The sequence below is a fragment of the Labeo rohita genome, chromosome 22 (assembly GCF_022985175.1).
Source record: "Labeo rohita strain BAU-BD-2019 chromosome 22, IGBB_LRoh.1.0, whole genome shotgun sequence".
Lineage (NCBI taxonomy): Eukaryota > Metazoa > Chordata > Actinopteri > Cypriniformes > Cyprinidae > Labeo > Labeo rohita.
Window position 1 is genome coordinate 32,054,731 of NC_066890.1, and position 20,115 is coordinate 32,074,845.

General features: G+C 34.7%; 1 protein-coding gene across 2 annotated transcripts; it reads right to left on the reverse strand.

The window, feature by feature from the left end:
* Window positions 1–3,873: 3,873 nt before the first annotated feature.
* On the reverse strand, window positions 3,874–19,245 carry tdrd5 (tudor domain containing 5). 2 transcript variants are annotated; one of them, XM_051094127.1, is made up of 17 exons: window positions 19,065–19,245; window positions 18,584–18,820; window positions 16,310–16,741; window positions 16,061–16,212; window positions 15,912–15,995; window positions 15,774–15,830; window positions 13,753–13,921; window positions 13,477–13,649; window positions 13,151–13,365; window positions 12,865–13,074; window positions 12,609–12,675; window positions 11,045–11,242; window positions 10,808–10,951; window positions 8,621–8,734; window positions 8,407–8,550; window positions 5,015–5,162; window positions 3,874–4,919 (listed from the first exon to the last, which is right to left on the reverse strand). In XM_051094127.1, the coding sequence occupies exons 2-17, from the start codon at window positions 18,810–18,812 to the stop codon at window positions 4,744–4,746; spliced, it is 2,712 nt and encodes a 903-aa protein (XP_050950084.1). In that variant the 5' UTR covers window positions 18,813–18,820; window positions 19,065–19,245; the 3' UTR covers window positions 3,874–4,743. The 2 variants fall into 2 exon arrangements, with proteins under 2 accessions (XP_050950084.1, XP_050950083.1); XM_051094126.1 differs by having other exon boundaries at window positions 3,875–4,928; window positions 19,065–19,244.
* Between the last annotated feature and the right edge of the window lie 870 nt (window positions 19,246–20,115).

Here is a 20,115-nt window from a genome sequence, read left to right on the forward strand (position 1 = left end):
AACGAGGTGTTTGAAACCTGCATACAAAACCTGCATATTTTTGACTCAAAACGTTACAGTTAGTGAGATTTATATTATAACTTGATAAGTACTCTTCTCTACAGTTATGAAGTCCACACATTACCTCTTTTCCGGAGAATATTATAGGAAAACCTGGAGGTAGAACAACAGGTCTCTATGGTAACCAGTGGCATCTTGGCAGGGAAAATGTCTGTGTGGGTCAGTTAACCAGGGTAATATGATTTGCCATGCAGCAGTGTGCTTTAATTCGATCGCTATCAGAGCTCCCTTCCCTCTTGCGTTTGCACAAAGGCTCTCCTAATGGCATAAATCACTGCGTCATTCTCCAAATTCTCTTAAAGTTCATCAGTGAACAGCTTTCAAGCTCCTAAAGGGACAAAAGAATCATAAAACAACCCATTCGGTGATGCACAGAAATGATCGTTTTGATGCTCCACGGTGGCAGAATGCCGAGACGTGATGTGAAATGAAAAGTCCTTATGTAATTTGTATGGTCTGTCACATGAATATAGACATACGAGCATTGCTCTAACAAACAAAAGTGCCACCACAAAAAATGACTCACTGCCTTGTTTTGCTTATCGAGTTCATCTTCCATTATTGGAGCTGGCAGAGGTTAGCAAAAGATATTAGAATTCATCAGCTGTGGCAAAGCATATTATAAGCTTGAAGAAACAGGGAGAGGAAAGGCTTGGACTGCTTTTTGACTGCATGTGATTTGATTTTATGGTTCATTTTCATTAAAGTAGTGAAAAACTGACACGCATTACGTTTCATAACACTAAACAGTTAATGGAAATGCAATCAACCTACTTAACAATGTAATCACAAGTTACTTTGTTCGTGAATCATTTCAAATGGTTGAAAAACTGACCAGACTTTGACACAAAAGGAGGATCCTAAGCCATATTTAGGGACCTTTTGGCTTGAAGAAGTCATAATTATGCCATAAAATACGGGAATTATGACATACTACGTCATATTCATGAAATTAAAAATCTAAATGATGGCACAAGTTGAAATTTTGAGATACTCAAAATCATGATGCAAGATAAGACAAAATGATGGCATTAAGGTGAATTATAAGCTTACATTAAATTCATGACAGATCATAATTATGAGATAAAAGTCAAAGAGATTAGTATATAAAAAAAAAAGGTGAGATAAGTTGTAATGAAAGTCGAAATGATGACATTCTAATTCATGGCTATAAGATAAAAAGTAAAAAATATAGCTGAAATTGAGATACTAAATCAAAATTATTAAAAACTTTATGACAGCCATTATGAGATAAAAAGTCAACTTTATACCATGCAGGGTGATAATTATGACAAGCCAGTTATGAGTTAAAATCAAAATTATGACATTTAACTGACATGTCGAAATTGAGATAAACTGAGTTATAATTATGAGATAAAAAGTCAATTATTGGATCAATTAAGTCGTCAGTTGAGATAGAAGTTGAAATTATGACAGTCACATTTTTGAGGGGGAAAAAAAACAACAACAAAAAAAACAACAAAAAGTACAACAATGGCATAGTCAGTAATCCATAATTATGAGATAACTGACAATGCCATCATTTTTGTAACTTTTTCCCCCTCAAAATTGTCATAATTTCAACTTTGTATTAAAACTGAGAAACTAATAAACTAATAAAAAGTTGAAATTGACACTTATGAGATAAAGTCAATTGAGAAAATAGCTGAAATTATGACATACAGTACTAAGTCATAATTTTGAGAAAAAAGTTCAAATTAAGGCAGTTACTCAATTTCAACTTGTCATAATTGATTTAAATAAGTCAAAATTATGAAACCAATTATGACAAAGTCGATATAATGACATGCTAAGTGATAACTTTGACAAGTCAAAATTATGACATTCAACTGAAAAGTTGAAATTTTGAGATAAAAAGTTGAAATTATAACAGCTATAATTATGAGATAAAAATGTCAATTGAGATGCAAGTTGAAACTGACATAATTTTAAAACAATTTTGAGAAAAAAAGTTAAACTATGGCATTGTCGATGACAAGTTGAAATCTAGATTAAAATTTGAGAATTTAAATTAAAATGATGAGACAAAACTTAAATTATGAAAGCCATTATTGTATACATAAGTAAATTATGACAAGTCAAAATTTGGAGATAAAAAGTTGAAATTATGACAGTTCTAATTATGAAGTCAGTCAATTATGAGACAGGTTGAAAGCTTGACATACTAAGTCAAAATTATGGCAGTCAATTATTACAAGTTGAAACTGTCATAATTATGAGATAAAAAGCTGAAATTATGACTGATTATAAGGTAAAAAGTTAATTATGACAATATTATGACATGCTACGTGACAATTTTGACAAGACTCTTATGAGATAACATAAAAAATATAATATTCAAATGACAAGTCAAAATTTTGAGATAAAAAGTTGAAATTCTGAGTTATAATTATGAGATAAAAAGTAAATTATGGGAAAAAAAGTAAATCAAGACACAATTAAGACGCAAGTCATAATTTTGAGATGAAAAAAATGATGGCATAGTCAATTACGACTAGTTGAAATTGAGAAACTAAGTCAAAATTATGAGATATAAAAAGTTGAAACTCTGACAGCCATTATGAGATAAAAAGTCAATTATCGCACAAGTCATAATTATCGATATTATGACATGCTAAGTGATAATTATGACAAGTCTGTTATGAGATAAAGTCAAATTTATGACATTAAATTGACAAGTTGAAAATCTGAGATATTAAGTTGAAATTCTGAAATGAGTTAAAATGACAACTTTTTGAAATCTGAAAAGTTGAAACTGGGATACACAGTCAAAATATTGAGAAAAAGTTTAAATTATGAAATTTATTTTGAGAAAAATTAAATTATGACAAGCTAAGTGACAATCTGTTATGAGATGACGTCAAAATTATGATCCAATTGACAAATTGATATTTGCAGATAAAAAGTTGAAATTATGACAGCAATAATTATTAGATAAAAAGTCACCTAAGGGGATAAATTCAATTGAGATGCAAGTTGCAATGATGACATACTAAGTCATAATTTTAAGAACATGACAAGATGAAATTAAGATACTAAGTCAAAATTGAGATAAGAAGTTGGAATTATGAGATAAAACATTAATTATGGTGTAAGTCGATATTATGACATGCCAAGTTGTAATTTTGACAAGAGAGTTAAAATGAGATAAAAATGAGTCAATTGAGATGCAAGTTGAAATTAGGAGTATGGGAGCAAGTAGAAATTGAGAAACTAAGTCAAAATTGACACTGACATACCAAGTCATTTTGAGGGAAAAAAAAATAAAAAATTGTCAATTATGACTAGTTGAAATTGAGATACCAATCAAAACTGAGATAAAAAGTTTAAAAGATGAAATAAAAAGTACAAATTAAATGGTCAATTATGATTTTTAATTTCTCAAACCAGCTTTTTGCCATAAATTTTTATGCCATTAATAATGTTAATTATTATAATTTACCAAAGCATGATTTCTTTAATTATGTCACAGAAATGGACATGCAAAGCCATCATTAAATTTACAAGCATAATGCTTTTCCTTTTTTATATGGCAGAAATAGACTCAGAAAAATGTGTTTCTTCAATTAAACTTCATTAGTTTAGCATCCAATGCTAATTTGGTTTCTGCAGCATTCAGCTTTCTCTTTTCCCTCTCTAAATTAGGTAATATTTTTGGCTTCCCCAGCTGGTCTTGTTTAGACACCAGGCATCTTCAGGGCCTCCAAGAAAGCTCATTAAGATGCCATTAACAGTAATTGAACCAAACGAGGGAGATTCAGAACCGGCGGAGCTCTCCAAACCTGTACCCTTTCTTTAGCTCCACTGTTTGTGTGGCATGTTATGGATGCACTTGGATACACAACGTCCTGTTTGAGTAATTTAATATTTCAACATGCTCAGTGGAGCAAGGAACCTCCCACGGTGAATGTTGGGTCAAACTAAATATTCCAAAAAGCGGAAAACCAGTGGGCGGAATTGATCAAATGTACATAAAAGAAAACAAAGCAAGGGTGTTCGGAAACAACGGAGTGAATTTTGTACAACGTTGCACGTTTTTATAAATAATCCAGTAAAACTAGAAAAGATGAACAGTGCATCGGTAGCATGTCCACATGTATAAGATGTTTGTGTAAGAACTTTGACATTGTCTTGCCTTCGCAGATCAACAGTGATCAACAGCTGATTTTTTAGGAAAACTCATAAAAGCAGTTTGAGCCAGTAAATTTGAGATCATACAAGGGCTCCAAATAATATTCAGATAGTTGTGTAATACCTAAAAATAACATTAGATGCAACACAGACACAATTAGACACATATTTTCAGTGTATCCTCCTTTTTTATCCCATTTCTTTCTTTATAAAACTGTTTGTTTTTTTGATAAAAGAAAAATCTGAACACCGAACAAGCAACTTAATAACAAATAAAAGAAACAAATGGCCAGTTTGGTCTATAGTGAAAACATAAAAACACACAAAACTTTAGCACTATGCAAATACATAAAAATAAAGAACAATCTGCTACTGCGCTAAAAGAATAAGAAATGTATCCGCTTTGACGTGTCCTTCGCTGCTTTTCGTATATATCGTTTGATATATTTCTGGGATGTTGCATCCAAAGAAATGAAAGAACAAAGTTATCGAACATGACGAGAGTACAAAACACGCACCGCTTCTAGTCCATCAGGCTATGTGACTGGAGCGCCAGTAAAGGATGTTGGCCCCGGCGGACAGGCGCGCAGCTGGTCTCAGAGCTAGTGGAGATGTGAGGTTTGGACCTGGTCCCAGATGAACTGGACTGCCGAACAACTGCATCATGAAGTGGGAAAGCTGGGGCTGGACTGGAATAACAGGTACACCTGGAAAAACTAGGAAACTCATGTCATCAAAGCAATTGTAGATTCGGATTTCATTTGAAGATATTTCATATTGTGGTAGTGTTGATGTGCTGTACCTGGATAGAGGGAGTTGATCCTGATGGGGACAGGAGTAGGTGGGCTGGTGCATGTGGTTGAGACGGGCTTTGGTTCAGTTGGAGACGCACACATCTGCGGTTCACTTACTGCTGCTTGGACAGGTGGAGGAGTAGACACAGTCTCAGGCTATGTGAAAAAACATGAGAAAACGAATGTGGCCATGTACATTTAAATTCCTTTAAAAAATGTTTGAAGTACTGCCTTAATATACAGTGGCATGGGAAAGATTGGGAATGTGAAAAAAAAAAAAAAAAAAAAAAAAAAAAAACAAGGGAGATCATACAAAATGCATTAACTGTATGATTTTGAGATCTATCTTTTTTACCCTGAGGACAGTTAAGGGGCCCAAACACGATAGATTGGACCAAAGAGCTGGAGGGTGAAAACTTTTTGAATTTGAAGATCAAGGTAAATTGTACTTAATTTGTCTCCCGAGAAACATGCAAGTATTTTCTGTTGCTTCTGAAGGGCAGTACTAAATGGAAAAAAAATAAGATATTTCAACAAAATAAGAAAAATTTGGACTTCATCTTGTTCACAAGTTTTCACCCCCCAGCTCTTAATGCATTGGGTTTCCTTCGGGAGCATCAGTGAATGTTTGAACCTTTTTATAATAGTTGTGCTTGAGTCCCTCAATTGTCCTCAGTGTGAAAAGACGGATCTCAAAATCATACAGTCACTGCTGGAAAGGGTTCAAATACACAAAAGATTCTGGAAAACTAAAGAATCTGCAGGACCTGGATGATATTTCTGAAGAACAAGGGACTCATGAACAACCTTTACAAAACAAAACAAAACAAAACAAAAAAAAAAAAAAAACAGTCGTAGATCATCCAAGTATTTTTTTTGTTTTGTGGACTATATGTAAACATCTTTTATGTAAAATATCTTACTCAGGACGGTACTAAATAAAAAACTACATGCATTTTGTATGATCTCTCTTATACTGTTAAAATTATTCACACTTTCACAGATTCTGCAAGGGGATCCCAAACTTTCGCATGCCACTGTAAAGCTGATTTAAGCAAATCTCATTTCTCTAGCATCGCCAAAAGAAACTTTGAAAACACTTGGAATTTGAAAAATATCCAAATCAAACAAGTTTTCATCTGTCATTGGTCAAAGAATCAAACAATCGACTAAAAGTTAGTGAACGAGAAGAGGCTTAGTCGACCAAAAATGTATTAGTCACTTAGTTGCAGAAGAAAAAATCCACATGAAGTGGCAAAGTCACACAATCCGTGACAGACAGATTGGTAACGGCTGGTCTATGCGGTAATATAAAACATCGGGCAGGACATCGACCTTAAATATGGTTTTTCATCTGAAAGATGTAAGTAGTAGCAGTAGTAGCTCAATGTAATGTTAACCTAGAAAAATGTGCACTATTGAAGTGTCTGTGCGGAGTTTACAAACTGAATGTTAGTGCGCTCACTGCGTCACAGATCAAGGTGCCGGTGCGGTCACTTGCTCTTAAAATACTCTGTCAATTTTGGTCATACAGATAAAAATAATACATCTTTCGAATCTGTAAAGACTATGTTAATTTGTGTGTACCCACAATAACAACAAAACATTGCGCTTTTGTAAAATAATGAAAGCAAACAGGTTGTTCTTCCTGAAGTCTCAGTCTCCATGAACTTGAGCATGAAACTTTAAAACTCAGTGCATTCTTGCCTTACACCTTGTCTACACTGGACGTGACAGTCACGCTGCGCCGCGCCACACCGCAACAGCTAAAGTCTGTCTACACTGGACGTGACAAAGCGACCGTTGCAAATCATTTGCACTTTGTGTGAGCGCGTCATAAATAGAATGCGGTAGCAGTTTACTGTTGGGGATTTGACGTGTCGCGGCGCGCCGCATCCAGTGTAGACAGCATCAATGATTATAATAGGTTCTACAGCATTTCATCGCGTTGCACCGCTCCGCTTGCGTCCGGTGTAGACACGGTGTTACAGACATGAAAAATATATCTAGAGTGAAATGTCTTCTTTCAAATGAACCAAATAAAACATGCAGGCGCATCCACTACTGTGGAGATGACTTCATCTCGACTAACAGTCGACTAATGCTTCAAATGAACGACTACTAGTCGACCAGAAAAATCTTTAGTCAAGGGCAGCCCTAGAAATGATACATTTTAGACGCACAAAGTAATACTAGGGCTGCATGATAAATCAAAATTAAATCGCAATCTCAATTATTCAAAAGCTGCGATTGTCATGGGTATCTTTCAGTGAAGCACGGTTCTGTGATCAACAGTAAATCTCCATCCGAAAGCCAGAGGGCGCTCTCGTGTGGAAACTCCAAATACACCCGAAGAAGACAGCCCAGGAAATCACGATCGCTGCAGCTGAATAAACAGACGACGTCACTGCTTTCATTGATTCAATGCGACTAATAAACACACGACTAAGACAATGTATGGTTTATGGATTTATGAAGTGAGTTTGGAGTAAAAACGTTATCAAATGTGGTATTTTCACATGCTTTCAGATGTAGCAGCATTTACTACACAGAGTCATAGTTCACTGAGAAGCTACGCAAACAGCTGTCATTATGGCAAACTTTAATTCATTTCGATTTTATAATCATGCGATAAAATCGTCTGCGATAAAGAACGCAATATAGCATAGCTTTTGGGTAAACTACGGCTCTGTGTACTAAATGCTGCTCCATCTAAAAGCACTTGCTGGAGATGTACTGCTGATTACACAACTGGTTTCACTGAAAAAATGTGCATGACATTGTCCAGCCCTAGTTTTCGTGACCACGTAGCACAGCAACGTCACGTTAGTAAAAAATCTCTATCGGTTGACAAATACAATTTCAAATAGTAATCTCGGAAATCACCATTAGGTATTTCAGAAAGTATTTTTACATCAATAAATGACACACTTCTGCTTTAAAAGAAGCAGCATCTGCTATGCCAGATTCTGTGATTTCATTCTGCAAATAGCTGAAAATGACAATTGCACGTCTCTTGTAGTAACTTGCCTTTTTCGATGAACCGTTCTGTTGAATGATTAAGCAGATGAACCTCTGCGGAGAGGCTAATTAACATTCTCATCTAATCACCACACAATTAAGATCAACTCCCTCCCAAAGGGCTCGGTGGGAGAACGGGAATGTAATGGGGAACAATACGTCAGGAGATTAAATCTCCAGATGCACAGCACCTCGTGTCATTCTGAGCGATGGCTGTGCGCTAAACGCTGTCAGGAATGAAAGTCTAAGTCCTGGAGCTTTATTCATAAGCACTGGGATCAGATTTTTACCTCAGGATTTACGTTTTTTACCTGTCAAATATATTTGACACTCCAAAGCTGTTATGTCATGCCTATTGTGGACGAGATGGTGTCCTTACTTTCAATTCGATTTCCTCAGTCTTGATGTCAGGTCCGAGCTGTGTCTTATCTGTTTTGTCCTCTGCTGTCCATCCCTGATCCCATTCACTGCTGCATAATGGGTCTTCAGCCTGCGGAGCCTCAGACGGATTTACTTCCCCAACCTGAAAGGAAATATGAGGTTTAAAGAAATGAATCCAAAATATTATGGTATATACGTGTAATGCGACTCACTTTAGCTGCAGTGTTGATGTCAGGAACATTTATACACTCGAGGGCAGGAATGTCGAGGACTGAGCCCATGTTTATGGAGGGGAAGTTAGTTTCTCCATTTTCAGAGCTGGAAACCTGGAATAAATGAATCAGAGTGAATGAACACTCTGTTCCAAACTACTTTACTCTTTGGAAAATTACTTTGGTTAGTTGCCCACAAACTATTATAAAGCTACTGCAATATAATACATTGATTCAATAAAATAAAAACATTTCTAATAAAAATTATAGCACAATACAGTTTTAATGCCTAGAAAATTATTATTACTTTTTTATAAATATTACTAAGAATGAACATGACCTTAAATAGGTCATTTTAAACAATCTATATTGTATAAAGAGCTATATAAATAAAGGTGATCTGTAGAAATATGTGCATAAAATACCATCTATGTTTGCTACTGTCCACCATGTGACCTTTACTGGGTAAAACAGTTGACAAGTAACTTAGTTGATTTTTTTCGTGTTTTGGGCCTATACTCAACATTGAAGCGTAAAACTACTGAGCATATGGTATGTTTAGATATATACTTTCATAAACAAAACATAAGTTTTAGTTAAATTGTCTTTTTAAAATTTGCAACAATAATACTTGTGTAACACTGTTGACAGTCAGTTAATTCACTTTTGACACATAGTTTAACCAATATTAGCGGAAAGAGAGAGAACATAACTTTTAGTGTTTCATCCATGTGCTTCTAGAGGAAATATCATTGTATTGTACAAATTATGCGAGAATGGGACAAACCATTACTTTCTGAGGGGGGTTGTAGTGGGTAACTTATTTGACAATGGTTTTTTGGACACAAATAAAACAAGTTATAAATCACAATAAACTTTTTTGAAGCGCACATTAGGTCTTGATAACCTAATCTGAGGGCAAAACTATGAAATTAATTTATATTTGAGGTAATATTCATACTTAAATGCAGAGTAGAATGAGCAACTTTACAAAATCGGACAGCTGAACACCAAAGTTGTATGTGATGACAACATCATTTTCACATCATCAATTTACATTTTGCAGCAATGCATGAACAGGCGTATTAACTACATGGGGTTATACAAGATAATTCCTTTTGTAGGAATTAAAGCCTTAAAGCCTTTTGCTTGCATTGAAAAAATGATGTCGAATAGACAGAATAGATAATTAATTAATTAATTAAATAAATAAATAAATAGATAAACACATAAATACATATTAAATACTGTTTTATTTATTATTAAAGTTATGAACTGGTTCCAGCTGTTTTTTCTTTTTTTCCCCTTAAATCAACTGTTTTTTTTTTTGTTTTTTTTTAGCTTTTTTGCTACATCAGCTGGTTTTACCTGTTTTTGTTTTAAATCAACCAGTTTTAGTTGTTTTTAGCCTTTTTGGTAAATCAGCTAGTTTTAGCTGTTTTTCTAAATCAACTGGTTTTAGCTGTTTTTTTTTTTTTGTTGGTGTTTTTTTTATTTTTTGCTTTTTTCCTAAATCAGCTGGTTTTATCTGTTTTTTCTAAATCAACTGGTTATAGTTGTTTTTAGCTTTTTTTTCTAATTCAGCTGGTTTTAGCCGTCTTTTTTTTTTTTTTAGCTTTTTTCCTAAATCAGCTGGTTTTATCTGTTTTTTCTAAATCAACTGGTTATAGTTGTTTTTAGCTTTTTTTGCTAATTCAGCTGGTTTTAGCCGTCTTTTTTTTTTTTTAGCTTTTTTCCTAAATCAGCTGGTTTTATCTGTTTTTTCTAAATCAACTGGTTATAGTTGTTTTTAGCTTTTTTGCTAATTCAGCTGGCTTTAGCCGTTTTTTTTTCTAAAGCAACTGGTTTTAGCTGTTTTTTAAAGCTTTTTTTTTTGTTAAATCAGCTGGTTTTAGCTGTTATTTTTTAATTTATTAACCCCCCCAAAACCGTGTTGAGTACTTTTTTATGATGTATGGTTGCACTTTACTAAACTTTAAATTCTCAACACCCATTCACTGCCTTCATAATGCTTGAAAGAGCCAGAATATATATATATATATATATATATATATATATATATATTTAACTCTGATAGGATTCATCTGAAAGAAGAAAGTCATATACACCTAGAATGGCTTAAGTGTGAGTAAATCAAGGGGTCAGTCAGTGCTGTATTGTGATGCTGGATTTGTATATTAAAGGTACCGTTTGTGAGGAGTTTAGAGAGCCACTTCCCTGACAGCAGATCTGGGTTTCTGGAAATGATGTGGATGGTGAGACACACTCTTTTACTTCCTCAAGCTGATCATCTCCGAAATAAGACGTCACTGGGTTGAACTGCCCTGACACCTGAAAAGCCAAACGAAAAGAAACCAGCAACTACTGAAGGTCAGATTCTTATGTTTTATACAAGTGGGTCTAAATGAAGCTTTGAACTCAGACCAATCCATAAGCGGTAATTGAGGGAAGGGCGTGGCCTTCTTTCTGTAGGGCGAGGTGAATATAAACATCCTCCTCTGTGTTTGTGTCGCACAGGAAGAGCAGCAGGAAGTCCTCCTGGTAGCTGTGGATGGCGGCCACCAGAGTGCGCTCACAGCACATCCGCTGGAAAGAGTTGATCGCACTCTGAGTCCAATTGCTCTGAGAAAAAACAAATATGACAGAAAATAACTATAGTGTGGCAAAATGAGCAATAAAAAGCCAAAACCGGTTCTTCATCTAATACATGGAAAACAAGCAAACAAAAAAAATGTAGTCAAATTTGTGAATAAATGACTCTTTTGAAGGGGCTCTTTTAATGAATCATTCAAAGAGACTCACAGATTAAAGGATTACTAGTTTGATTAAGCCTAATGAATCACTCACTCAGAATCACTTAATTGAGAGATTACTGAATCAGTATCTGAATGGCAAAACATCACTACTTTCAGTTTTAAGAAGCCTTAAATCCTTAATGCTTGCATTGAAAAAAATATGCAGAATAGATTTGGGGGATAGGGTTTTAGCTGTTTTTTTGTTTAGCCATTTTTAGTTACTTGCTAAATGAACTGGTTTTAACTTTTTTTTTGTGAAATTAGCTGATTCAACAGATTCATCAGATGATTTTAGCTGGTTTTTGGCTGTTTTTTGGTTTGTTTTTGGACGAACCAGCTTGTTTCTGCTGGTTTCTATCTAACTTTTAAAACTTTTATTTTTTTGTTATGTTTTGTTGCAATGAAACAGCTTTTTTTTATCATTTTTGTTAAATCAAAAATGCTGTTTTGTGGCTTTTTTTGATGAACCAGCTTGTTTCTGCTGGTTTCTATCTATCTATCTAATTTGTTTTTTTGGGGATAAATCGGCTGTTTTTTGTTTTATTTTTGTTTTTATCAAATCATCTGGGTTTTTTTTTCCTTTTTTGATGAACTAGCTTGTTTCTGCAGTTTTTTTTAGCTGTTTTTCTGCTAAATCAGCTGGTTTAGTTTTCAGCTGGTAACTATTTTTGGCTAAATAAACTGGTTATATCTGTTTTTGTAGCTGTTATTTTGCCAAGTCAGCGAATTTTAGCTGTTTTTGAGCTGCTTTTTTCTAAATCAACTGCTTGTAATCATTCTAAGGTGTATTTTGCTAAATAAATCAAATGGTTCTATCTATCTATCTATCTATCTATCTATCTATCTATCTTTTTATAACTACTAAATTAAAACTTAACTATTTCAAACTTCAAGCATTTAAAAATACTTCAAAATTTTTTATGCAACTTAAAGTTTGTCTACAAACTTTATCCATTTTATAATTAAAGTTGTGTCATTGCAATCAATTTTGAATGAAAATAAGTATTCAATAAAAAAAAAAAAAAAAAATACAAAAATTACAATTTTTTCATGGAAAAAGTTATATCATTACATAAAAAGTTCACCCAAACTGAAAATATTGTGTCACAATGTACTCATACTGTGTTTTTTCATCTAAATTTTAACCTATCTATCTTTTTTTAGCTTTAGTTTCCAATAACAACACTGCTTACCGTGATGGGCCGAACACCAGCTAACATTGCTGGAACAGCCTGAGCCGGAAGATCAGCGTAACAAGCTCTGGAAAGATTTTGAGAGGATACAAAGCAGCAAAGATACATACATATATGTGCTAAACAAATGCAACATTTTTAATTCACAATGTAATACAAAAAATTTTAAAAGAAAACCAAAACCTCAGGTAATCATTTACATATAATTAAGTTTTAACATCGTATTCATTGTTTAATAACAAATCATGAATTTTACTTGAGAAACCGTAGGCTGTTTCGTTCCACTTTTGTGATGTCTCCGAAGTCAACATAGTACACCTTTACTTCAGTATCACTGAACAGCTCATGGATCACCACCCGGTAAAACCACATGTCTCTGGGGGCCACACAGCACACCTGACCCGGCCGCACATACGCATCAGGCAGCCGGTATCTCTCCGTCACATCTGGATAGGAGTAACAGCTCCTGGAAACAGAAATTAGGCATATTCAGAATGATATATTACTCAATCCCAACCCAAATAATGATAAAAGAGAGATACCTCATTTCAATCATCATGTTCTCCAGGGCTCTGGCCTCTTTGTTTTGGCAGAAGCGGATGTAGAAGTGACTGGGAGACTCCGTCTGCTCCACCAGGACGGGCACCAGCTCTCTCTCCCTCCTGAGGACCGGAGGCTTTAGTTTCTGGCAGCGCACCGCGTCCGGAGGAACCGCTGAGACTCGACTCACCACCAACTCTGGGAAAAGATCCACCATCTACAACAAAAAAAAACAAAAGTTGTGTATAAATGTCACATTATATTCTTAAGGTTACTTTAGATTGATATGGGAGGGAATGATAATGGATTATCAATAATGAATCTTAACCTGATGGATGGTTTTATTGGTGACTCTGAGCTCAGTGTCGGACTCTTGGGAGTATTGCTCCACCTCTTCACGCTCCCATGCAGACTCGGGACAACTGAAGTAATGGGCTTTGCTGGAGAGATTCCGGGGTTCGTTCGGCAGACTGGAAGTGGTGCCGTGACCCGGGGATGATTCTTGCAAAAGGAATACATCACAATCAAAATCTCATTAAAGATGATCAATAAGCTAGGAGCACTCATTTGTCTTTCCAAATCAATATGACATAGAGCTAAGTACCAGATTCAGCAGGCTGTACGTCATTTGGTTTGAACTCCACAACCATCCACTGGTTTTCACTCTCATCAGCTCCTTTTTGGATGGACAACGTGTCACTCAAAGCACCGACCATTTCCGTCACGCTCAGAAAGCCATACTGGCTCACTGGCAACTCTTCACCATACATTCGCTGAAAAAAAAAAAAGAGACCATGAGTTAAAACAGCTCACTGGCGCCATCTAGAAACTCAAAAAATATGGCTGAAGATATGATGTTTTCATTTTTAGAGTGGCACAATATTCTGACTATCAAATTGAGTTTTATTTTGTGCTTCCTCTGGGTGACTACATATTATACGTTATAGCAGGGGTTCTCACCTCTGGCCCGCGAGATCCATTTTCCTGCCGAGTTCAGCCACAACCTTGATCAAACACACCTGCCTATAACACCTTGATAAACTTGTTCAGGTGTGTTTGATTAGGGTTGGAGCTGAACTGTGCAGGAAAATGGATCTTGCGGGCCAGAGGTGAGAACCCCAGCCTTGCAGTATCAACCCAAAATCTATGAAAGCTGGTTTCTGCCACAGGACATAAAAAAAAAAAAAAAAAAAGTAACTCACAATTCAGATATTTTTTCCCCTCTCACAATTCTGACTTTTTTCTCAAAATTTTGAAATTACCTCAGAGTTCTGACCTTTTTTCCCACAATTCTGAGATTATCTCACAATACTGACCTTTTTTGACTTTTCTGACAAAATTAAAACAACCAAATTGCGAGAAAAATGAGAAATATGAGAAATGTCAGATATAAACAAAATTGCAAGATATAATCTCACGATTCTGAAAGAAAAAGTCAGAATGTAAACTCACAATTGCGTAAGAGAAAAAAAAATGGTAAGAAAAGTCGCATTTTATATCTTACAATTCTTAGTTTTCTCACAATTCTGACTTTATATCTCACAATTATAAATTATGTCTGACAATTCTGATCTTTTTCTCCCAATTCTGATATTATATCTCACAATTCTGACCTTTTTTCCCACAATTCTGTTTATATCTTACATTTCTGTCATTTTTTCCACAATTCTGACCTTTCTTCTTACAATTCTGACTTTATATCTCACAATTATAAATTATATCTGACAATTCTGATCTTTTTCTCCCAATTCTGAGTTTATATCTCACAATTCTGACCTTTTTTCCCCTCACAATCCTGAGTCAATGAGTTACAATTTTTTCAATTTCCTACAAGAGTTTCTCTCTCACACTTCTGACTTTATATCTTACAATTATAAATTATATCTGACCATTCTTATCTTTTTCTCCCAATTCTGAACTTATATCTCACAACTCTGACCTTTTCCCCACAATTCTGAGTTTATATCTCACAGTTCTGACTTTTTTTCACAATACTGAGTTAATATCTTACAATTCTGACATTTTTTCTCACAATTATGAGTTAATATCTTACATTTCTGACTTTTTTTTCACAATTCTGACCTTACTTCTTACAATTCTGACTTTATATCTCACAATCATAAATTATATCTAACAATTTTGATCTTTTTCTCCCAATTCTGACCTTTTTGGACTTTTCTGACAGAAACAAAAAAAATTGAATTGTGAGAAAAAAAAGAGAAATATGAGAAGTGTGACATATAAACACAAAACTGCAAGATATAATCTTAAAATTCTGAAAGAATGTAAACTCACAATTGCAAGAAAAAAAAAATGTAAGAAAAGTCAAAGCAGGAAAAAAACTGAATCGTGAGAAGTCAACTCAGAATTCTGAAAAGAAAAAAGTCAGAACTATAAGTTACAGGCTTAGACTGCGATAAAGTCAGAATTTAGAGTTCTAAATAGTGAGAAAAATGTCAGAATTGTGAGATAAAAAGTAACAATTAACTTTTTTATGCCAAGGCAACAACAGGCTTCCATAAAAAGCTGCAAAAACAAGTAAAGTTTTCTGTAGGCAGAATACATTTTCATTTTCTTCTTCAGATATGAACTCAGATATGTTCCTGACAGGCTTTGTGAGAATACCTTGTATTCTGTGGGAAGATTGTGAATGGAGATCCCATTGCCATTTTCAGCTACAACCTGAAAAAAAAAAAGATCCACATCTCAAAAATAAAAAAGATGATGAGGCAAGAAAGGAGTTTTAAAGCTGTTCCGTCTGACCTTCCGTAGCTTATCTTTCAGCTCACGGCTGACGGTGCCAGCGGTGCCCTTCTCGAGGATCTGCTGTCTGAGCTCCTCCTCAAGCTGTAAGAAGATTTATATATAGCATAACACAAAATATTGGCCTAATTTCATACAAATATTCATACCTTAAAAATGGTTTCTTCAAAAGAGGGCTCTGCCTTCACAGGCTCCGGTTTAGGAACAGCAGGAGGGGAAGGCAAATGTTGCTGGCTCTTCTCTGGCAGCGAAGCTGATTTAGGACTGACTGGCTTCTGTTTTGCCGCCAAAGGAGATGCCACTGCATCATGGAAAAGACATCAATAATAGATCTGAACCAAAGAAAGAGCATGGTATCAACCTCTGCATCTTGTGAAATTCTATTATCATATACATACACGGCTTAGAAGAACTCGTCGTCAGATGTCTGATCTGATTTTGTGGCATTACGGCGTTCCTCAGAAGCAGTTGAGACCCTGTGCGACTCTGCTGCATGATTACGAAATCCGCGGCAGCTGCCAGCATCTCGGAAATGGAGTAGAAGCCATATTGCATGATGTTGAGCGGCTTTCCGAATTGCGCCATGTACCTGGACTCCAGCTCTGATAATCTGACCGGCCCATGAGATAGTAATTGTTTAAGCTGGCTCCGCAGTTGAGCGGGCAGGGCGGGTTTTGTTTGGCCACGTCGAGGGAGAATAACAGGCTGGTTCCTTGGGTAAGAAACATGGAAGTTCCCTGGTGCTGCCCTCCGAAGGTTGGGTTTGGTTTTTGGGTCGCGCTGTTTAGACACAAGCTCTTGAATGCCTCTGGTGCTTTCATCTCCAATGGCTGCATATAGAAAAAAACCTTTAATAGTTGTGAAGGCCTTGATATACACTACCAGTCAAAAGTTTTTGAACAGTATGATTTTTAATGTTTTTTAGTCTCTTCTGCTCAGCAAGCCTGCATTTCTTTGATTCAGAGTACAGCAATAAAATTGCGAAATATTTTTACTATTTAAAATAACTGCTGTTTATTTGAATATATTTTAAAATGTAATTTATTCCTGTAATTTCAAAGCAAACTTTTTTTAGCATCGTTACTCGAGTTTTCAGTGTCACATGATCCTTCAGAAATCATTCTAATACACTGATTTGCTGTTCAAGAAACATTATTTATTATTATTACCAATATTTCAAACAGTTGAGTACATTTTTTTTAGGATTCTTTAATTAATAGAAAGATCCAAAAATAAAAAGCTTTTGTAACACTATACCGTATTATATATTATACACTATACCATTCAAAAGCTTGGAGTTAGTATATTTTTTTATTTTTTTATTTATTTTTGGGAAAAGAAATTATAGACATTAATACTTTTATTTAGCAAGGATGCTTTAAATTGATCAAAAGTGATGATAAAGTCATTTATAATGTTACAAATGATTTCTATTTCAGATGCTGTTCTTCTGAATTTTCTTTTCATCAAAGAAACCTGAAAAAATCCTTCTCGGCTGTTTTCAACATAATATTAATGATAATAATAATAATAAATGTTTTTTGAGCCACAAATCAGAATATTAGAATGATTTCTGAAGGATCATGTCACTGGAGTAATGATACAAAAAATTCAGGTTTGAAATTACAGAAATAAATTACATTTCACAATAAAAAAAATAGAAAACAATACATTTAAATAGTAAAAATATTTCAAAATTTTACTGTTTTTGCTGTACTTAAGATTACATAAACGCAAGCTTGGTGAGCAGAAGAAACTTCTTTAAAAAACATTAAAAATCTTACTGTTCAAAAACTTTTGACTGGCAGTGTATTCAAGCGAAATCATCTTTTTGAACAACATCAGGCCAAAACACAGTTTGTTTAGAGAGTTCAAAACAGGTCGCCAAAGCAAAATTTCCAGAAAAGTTTACTCAGGCTGTTAAAAATGTACCACAAGATGTCAGTTATGCTCTGAGAAAAACAAACGCATTAAACCACACATGTATCTGAAAGTCACTTTAAACAGCATGATTTTGAGTTTGAAGCAATTAAAGGGATAGTTCACCCAAAAATTTAATTCTGTCATTAATTACTCACCCTCATGTTGCTCCAAACCCATAAGACCATTGTTCATCTTCGGAACACAAATTAAGATATTTTTTATAAAATCCGAGAGCTTTCTGACTCTTCTGTGTGCACAAAAAGTATTGCTGTTGTAATTTCATAAAATTACAGTTAAACCACTGATGTCACATGGACGTTTTTAACGTTGTCCTTACTAACTTTCTGGACCTTGAACGTGTCAGTTGCATTGCTGTCTATGCAGGGTCAGAAAGCTGTCGGATTTCATCAAAAATATCTTCATTTGTGTTCTGAAGATGAACGAAGGTCTAACAGATTTGGAATGACATGAGGGTGAGTAATTAATGACAAAATTTTCATTTTTGGGCGAATTATCTCTTTAAAATATTAATGACTCATCTTGCACTTGTGGGCGTGTCCAAATGTTTGTCCAATTAAATGCCCACTAGACTGAAAAAAAAAAAAAAGCCTCCCACTACAACCAACAACCTATGCAATAGAATGTAGCAATTTCATGGTGTATTCAAGAAGTTTTAGCATAATTCTGCACAACAGGCCATAAATATTGATTTACCAGTAAACAAACGGGAAAAAAAAGACTAATATCACCTTTCAAAATGATGCTGCCATCGAAGTGGTAATCCAAGTGCACAACATCCGGCATTTCCTTCACCATATCCAAAACATTTCTGAACCCCAGTAACCTGAGGGGCATGGGGAAGCCCAGCATGGTCTGGTAGTCCTTCTTGAGCTGCTCAGGGGTCAAACCATGCTTAGCAGAGACCAAAAGAGACCGGACGTCCTTCTTCAAACCCGTGAGGAGCTGGTCTTGAGTCATCCTGACAGCTACAAACACAAGCGGGACACAGTTGACTTGAACGCTGACCGAAACATGACAGTTTAAACGTAAATGTTTTTCCATCGTGTTGTCAACACCGTAAACATAAACCCTTAGACAACAATGTCACTGTTTTATTGACAACACAAAGTTTAACACAAAGTGCGCGTCCCTACACAAGATAACTGGCTTTAAATGTAAATATATATGTGTGTGGTTATATTATGAGTGTGGTTTATGGGCGACTTTTACCTTTTGTACAAGATAAACGCGTTATGTCGTTCCGTACAGATCACGCGACAGGCCACGTTTTTAAAAAATGAGAATTTTGCATCACAGGTGCGCGACCGCGATGACGTCAATGGAGCGGACGTCAAAAATATTCTCCGAAATTGACTTTTCTAATAAACAGGAGTAGATGCGTCTGTGTGGGCAGAAGCACCAGACTTCCTGAGACACGTGCTTCATCAGCATTCAATCAAGCTGCTCGTGCTGACACTGCACACATAGCTTCACAGTGTTTTCTGATGTATGCTTTTGCTTTTTCACATGCTTTTATTTTTGACAAATAGTATAATTTTCCATTTTTCTTAAATAAATTAAATAAAACGAATACAAAGATATGCTACAAAACTACAAAGCCTAACTGTGTAAATAAGTGTTAAAAATTAACATTATGTAGAAAACAAAAATGTTTGCATTATATATCTAAACAAATGATTGACGATTTAATAATTTCCAATTTATGAAGTGTTCTACAAAAATAGATATATCAAAAACGGATACATTTTGTCAGATTTATAACCGTTTGTTTTGTATACATTTATAGTTTTTTATTATTATTATTATTATTTATTGTTTCATTTATTTTATGGTTTCATATTTCTAATCCAAATTTTGATTCTAAACCACAAACATGACCTTGGTATTAAACAAATGTCTTAAAAAGAGAACATGGAGTAATAATACTTATGTCTTTCCCTGTTGGTAATTTTGTATTGCCTTTTTTATTAAATGGTATAATTTGCGATTTACAACACAATAAGGTGAATGTGAGTGGAAAATAATGTAATGCAAAACAACAACAACAACAACAAAAAACTGTTTTGTTACAAACATGATATTTTTTCCCCAGATGTACTATCCATCTTTTTAAATCTTGTCTTATTTAATTATATTTATTATATATTTACTAAAAAATAAATAAATACAAAATATTAGATAGAAGGAGCAAACAGATAGATAGATAGATAGATAGATAGATAGATAGATAGATAGATTGATAGATAGAAAGATAGAACGA